Here is a 5,654-nt window from a genome sequence, read left to right as displayed (position 1 = left end):
GGCAAAGCTGATAGAGGACCGCATGTGTTTACTCATACTGAGAGATTTACCAAGCTCAAGGAGAGTGGGGAAATGAAATGGTGATAAGTATTAAAAAGATAAATAAATAAAACTAAAAACAAGCCTCCCTCTCTCAAGAAAAACTAGGGAGAAAAAAAAAAAAGAAAAAAGAAAGAAAAGGAAAACCAGGGAGGCCCATGAGGACAATTAATGGGGGAGCCTGCTTTAGTTTTGGCGGGCTCAGAAGGCGCTGCTCTGATGAGATGTTTGACAGAAGCCTGAAATGCCAGCAGGTGCCCGCCACAGCAGGGGGTCTGTGGCCTGCAGAGGATCTTCACACTCTGGGCCGGGTGGAGACCGTGAGCTCCTCAGAGCACCTTGGAGGTGGCACGGCCCTCGCATGAGCCAGGTGGTGTAGGGGCTGCACAGAAGCACAGGGAAGCCCCTTTCACCAGGAAACCCTCCGTGACTGGTATTGAGGTTGCCGAGTTCTCCTTTGCAGCGTGATGGACTCTGGGTGTGCGTGCTTCCAGCCTCTAGTGGAGCCACCGAGCTCAGGGCTTTCTCCCCACTTGCCCAGCACAACAACGACGATGCCAGACAAGGCTTCACCCGCAGTGGGACGGAACTCAGACTGCCAGAACCTTCTCAGGATCAGACTGCGGGGTTTTGCAGGGGGTATACTGTCCTTGCCCGGACTTCTGCAGTCTCACTTGGTGATGGGAATGGGGGTGGGTGGTGCTCCCCCGGGGATGCTTTTGACCAAAGAGGACACTGTCTTCGGCCCTCCCAGGATGGTAAGTTGAGTCCTGAGCAGGATTCAGTCCGGTATACAGATGGAAGGGAAAGGAAGATTGGGGGGCGAGGGGGCTGAGGGGACGTGAGCAGGCTTAAGGTGTGGAGGGTAAAAGGATCCAGTCTACAAAGTGCTTTTCGGGGGCTCTCCCACCGTCTGGCTTCTCTTGCGGCTCTCTTGTTCTGGGCCGCCTTCTCCTCCCCGTTCCCACTCCTCTGGGCCCTCCTGTTTGGAGGAAGAGGTCAGATGCCCTCACCCTGGAGACATATGTCCCTTCCACACACAGCTAGCGTTGGGACAGTGGAGCCCAGAGAGCAGAGCCGCCTCCACAGACATCCAGCACCAGCGGTGGCATTTCAAGCACTGTGGGAGGACACAGAGAGAATATTCTGGAAGGAGCGAGACCCTCAACCTCACCCCGGCCTGTCAGGTGGGCCATCCTGGGTAACAAACTGTCTCTGTGAGCCTGGGTATCTCAGATTCCTGGCCGGGGAAACTGGAGGCTGACCCGTCCCTGTCCTGAGTTTTGGGCCACAGGGTTCGGAGCCTCATCACCCCTCTGCCTGCTTCCCCGACCCTGCCCCTCCCGGCACAGCTGGGAGCCCAGCTTGGCTCCTGGGCGCCCGGGGACTCCCCGGACAACCTGTGTCTACAGCCGCCTTTCCTCGGAGCCAGCAGGCAGGCCTGACACAGACAAGGAAGCTGTTTTCTTACAAAAATGGGACTAACATTTTGGCTTCTTACTGAGGTGTGGGAGCCTGGCAGGTTTTTCACACACTTTGGCCTTCTCAGCTTCTCATTGAGACACACCATCACCCACACAGACACGTGGACTCAAAGACCCACACTTCTACACGCAGACACACCCCCCATCCACACACAGACTCGCACACACCGGGACAAACGCAGAGACGGCGCACAAAGGCACAGTCTCACGCCTACGCAAACACACGTTCAAACGTTTCCCAAACACACAGATTCACACACATGGTCTCACGCCTCCGTTCCGCACAAACATACAAACTCACCCCCACACAGAAATGTCACACACGTGTGCCTACACAAGCACTTCTCCGGCCCCAGCCTGGCCGAGACACCCCCCGCCCTGCAACCCCGCGCATTCTCTTATTCGAAGTGGGGTTCAGAGTGTCCCGCCTTCCAGGAGATTCATTCTTATGCTTCGCTCCGTAAAAAGTCTTCTAGCCCCATCTTCTCCTGGGTCCTGTCCAGCTAGTGCTGTGTCTTTAAGGAAGTTGAAGCTGCTAAAAGTGAGTGAGAGAGAGGGAAAAAAAAGAAAAAAAAAATTGGCATCTTTTCCCTCTCAAGTTTCTGGTGTCACTTATGAAACACGGGTCCTCGCTGCTGCAGAGCAGCAGTTGTTTTGCTAGAAGGAGGGAGTGTCCGGGCCGCCTGGGCTCCCTTCCTGCAGCCTCCTCTCGGCGAGGCCCCAGGCACCCTGTCTGGGGAAGGGCGGGCACGGTTGGGGCGGGACAGGCTGCCCCTGCCGCGGCCTCCTGTCCTCCCTCGGGCACCCGTGGCCCTGCGGCCTCCCCGGGGCCAACTTGGTCCTTTGTTGCTCTTTGGTTCCACCGTAGAAGACAGTCGTCCACTTGGCTAGGAAAGACTAGTTTGAAGGTAAGCCAGCTGGAAGGCGGGAGGCCTGCTGGGCCCTGGAGCTGGACGGCCCGGTGCTTCCCCGTTGGGTCGGGGTGCTGGGGATGAGCCCTTGTTTGGATCTGTGCACGGGGCATCTGCCCCGCCAGCGACCGCATCCCCGGAAACCCCAACAGCGTTTGGGCTGAGCCACTGGCCTCGCCCAAGCCAGCGGAGAGGTCCTGGCGGGGGTTTATTTAGGCAGCTGCCCGTGCAGCTTGAACAGAACAGGCCACGGGTCTGACTCCGTAGAAAGGGTTTGGTGTCTGCTGTGGTCAGAGTCTGTAGGACGGGAGGGGGCGGACGGGGTGGATGGGGGCGGCGTGCACTGCACAAGGGGCCTTGTCTGGGCCAGGGCAAAGCATACCTATGGGGGGCTCTGGTGGGAGGGGCCGTGGCCAGGATGTGGGAGGGCAGGAGGGAGGTTCCCAGAGTGCTGGGGGAGGGGGCCTCTGAGAGCGGATTTCAAGTCATAAAGTCAGCTCGGAGCTGGGGAGCGGGCGAGGCAGGGAGAGCTCTCTGCTTGGAGGAGGAGCTGGGGTCCGTCTTCGCTCGCCTCTCCTGGCTGCATGACCTCGGGCAAGTCCTGGCCCTTCTCTGGGTCTCGGTGTCCCCTTCTGTAGAATGGCCTCGGGCAAGTCCTGGCCCTTCTCTGGGTCTCGGTGTCCCCTTCTGTAGAATGGCCTGCGGGCTAGGTGGTGTTGGGGCTTAGCTGGATTTCTGGGGGGCAGGGCCTTCCGATGGGGAAGAGCTCTGGCTGACTGGGGTCCCGAGAGGGCCGAGCGCCTTGCACGGGTCCTTCGGGTCACCTTGGCGGCATGTCCTTCTCTGCAGGAGGTAGGATGCCGGAGCTGAGGCTGCTGTGCTGGGCGCTCCTCCTGGGCCTGGCGCGGGCCTGCCCCGAGCCCTGCGACTGCGGAGAGAAGTACGGCTTCCAGATCGCGGACTGCGCCTACCGTGACCTGGAGGCTGTGCCACCCGGCTTCCCGGCCAATGTGACCACGCTGAGCCTGTCAGCCAACAGGCTGCCGAGCCTGCCAGAGGGGGCCTTCAGAGAGGTGCCCCTGCTGCAGTCGCTGTGGCTGGCACACAACGAGATCCGCGCGGTGGCCGCCGGCGCCCTGGCCCCTCTGGGCCACCTCAAAAGCCTGGACCTCAGCCACAACCTCCTCTCTGACTTCGCCTGGAGCGACCTGCACAACCTCAGTGCCCTCCAGTTGCTCAAGATGGACAGCAACGAGCTGACCTTCATCCCTCGGGATGCCTTCCGCAGCCTGCGTGCCCTGCGCTCCCTGCAGCTCAACCACAACCGCCTGCACACGCTGGCCGAGGGCATCTTCACGCCGCTCACTGCGCTGTCCCACCTGCAGATCAACGACAACCCCTTCGACTGCACCTGTGGCATCGTGTGGTTCAAGACCTGGGCCCTGACCGCGGCTGTGTCCATCCCGGAGCAGGACAACATCACTTGCACCTCACCCCACGTCCTCAAGGGCACACCGCTGAGCCGCCTGCTGCCGCTGCCCTGCTCGGCGCCCTCGGTGCAGCTCACCTACCAGCCCAGCCAGGACGGGGCTGAGCTGCGGCCTGGCTTCGTGTTGGCCCTGCACTGCGACGTGGATGGGCAGCCGGCACCCCAGCTCCACTGGCACATCCAGACGCCCGGCGGCACCGTGGAGATCGCCAGCCCCAACGTGGGTGCTGATGGGCGCGCCCTGCCCGGCGCCCCCGCGGCCAGCAGCCGGCCGCGCTTCCAGGCCTTTGCCAACGGCAGCCTGCTCATCCCTGACTTTGGCAAGCCGGAGGAGGGCACCTACAGCTGCCTGGCCACCAACGAGCTGGGCAGCGCGGAGAGCTCAGTGAACGTGGCCCTGGCCACACCGGGCGAGGGTGGCGAGGATGTGCTGGGGCGCAGGTTCCATGGCAAAGCGGCCGAGGGGAAGGGCTGCTACACGGTTGACAACGAGGTGCAGCCCTCAGGCCCGGAGGACAACGTTGTCATCATCTACCTCAGCCGCGCCGGGGTGCCTGAGGCTGCAGCAGCAGGAGAAGGGGTCCCTGGGCAGCAGCCCCCGGGCCTGCTCCTCCTAGGCCAGAGCCTCCTCCTCTTCCTCCTCACTTCCTTCTAGCCTCCCCCCACCCGCCCTGCCCTGGCCGGCTGGAGCAACCCCAGGGCCTCCCTGATTCCCGCCCCCGCCCACCCCGACACTGTGCCGAGGGGCCTGAGGATGGCAACTCCCAAGGCCTGCGTGGGGGCCTCCACGTCTTCCTACCTCCCTTCTCGTCTCTCCTGGAACGCTCACCACCCCCAACTTCTAAACTTGCTCAAAGCTAGTGACTAGAACCGAATTTGATTCCGTACTCACCGTCTACGGTGCTGTTTGCTGCTAACCACACTGCCCATGCTCCCCGAGCGGGGCGGCCTGCCAGCAGGGCTATGCCCGACCGACCGGGTGAAGCCTCACTGATGGAATTCTGGGCGCTGGGACCGACAAGCTGGCAAAGGCTGGGGCCCCGGGGCTGGGGCTGGGGGCTTGGCGGGGAGGTGGCCCAAAGCAGACAGGGCGTAGGAGAGAGGACTAGGGTCTAGGGGCAGTGGCTGGCATGGCTCTGGGCTCTTGGTGACCTGCTTAAGCTCCTGCTGCCTCTTGGCATTCTCTGATGGTTTGGGGACTCGGGAATCTGTGCCCTCATCTCAGACAGGACTGGAGGATCCAGGACGGCCTTCAACTTCTCCCGCTCTGTGCCCCTCCACCCCGGACACCTGTCCCGCCTTTCTCTCCAAGTATGCATCTGTAGCCTGCCCCTCCACAGAGGCTAACCAGCCCGGGGCGGCGGAGAAATAAACAGCATTTCTGATGCTCTCTTGTGACTGCCTGGCATTTTGTCTGAATCGAGGACCCCTCCCTCGATTGGGTTCCCAGTTGGGGATAGGATAGGGAACTGGAGAATCAGGAAGGCCAACCTGCCCGTCAACATGCAAAGGGGCCTGTGAGGCACACCCAGACTGCGAGGAGCCAGCACGAGAGGGGGGAGCCCGTGGTTCAGGGGCCGGGCCTCAAGCGGAGTGGCAGGTGTTCCCTGTCTTTCAACTGGCCCAGGGACAAGTGGGGGTTCGGGCCTGATAACCATCACAGAGCTTCCCTAGGATCCTGCTGGCCCCGAGCAGTGCTTTCTGCCAGCAATGGCCTAAGGACGCATGGGG

General features: G+C 61.6%; 1 protein-coding gene across 2 annotated transcripts; it reads left to right on the top strand.

Annotated features, from left to right (window-relative positions):
• The first annotated feature begins 2,111 nt into the window (after nucleotides 1-2,111).
• On the top strand, nucleotides 2,112-5,313 carry ISLR (immunoglobulin superfamily containing leucine rich repeat). 2 transcript variants are annotated; one of them, XM_025982840.2, is made up of 2 exons: nucleotides 2,112-2,431; nucleotides 3,284-5,313. In XM_025982840.2, the coding sequence occupies exon 2, from the start codon at nucleotides 3,292-3,294 to the stop codon at nucleotides 4,576-4,578; it is 1,287 nt and encodes a 428-aa protein (XP_025838625.1). In that variant the 5' UTR covers nucleotides 2,112-2,431; nucleotides 3,284-3,291; the 3' UTR covers nucleotides 4,579-5,313. The 2 variants fall into 2 exon arrangements, with proteins under 2 accessions (XP_025838625.1, XP_072602171.1); XM_072746070.1 differs by lacking the exon at nucleotides 2,112-2,431 and adding an exon at nucleotides 2,777-3,028.
• The last annotated feature ends 341 nt before the right edge of the window (nucleotides 5,314-5,654 follow it).

The sequence above is a fragment of the Vulpes vulpes genome, unplaced genomic scaffold, assembly GCF_048418805.1.
Source record: "Vulpes vulpes isolate BD-2025 unplaced genomic scaffold, VulVul3 u000000678, whole genome shotgun sequence".
Classification (NCBI taxonomy): Eukaryota; Metazoa; Chordata; class Mammalia; order Carnivora; family Canidae; genus Vulpes; species Vulpes vulpes.
The sequence above is the reverse complement of the archived record's forward strand: the minus strand, read 5'-3'. Positions and strand labels throughout refer to the sequence as shown.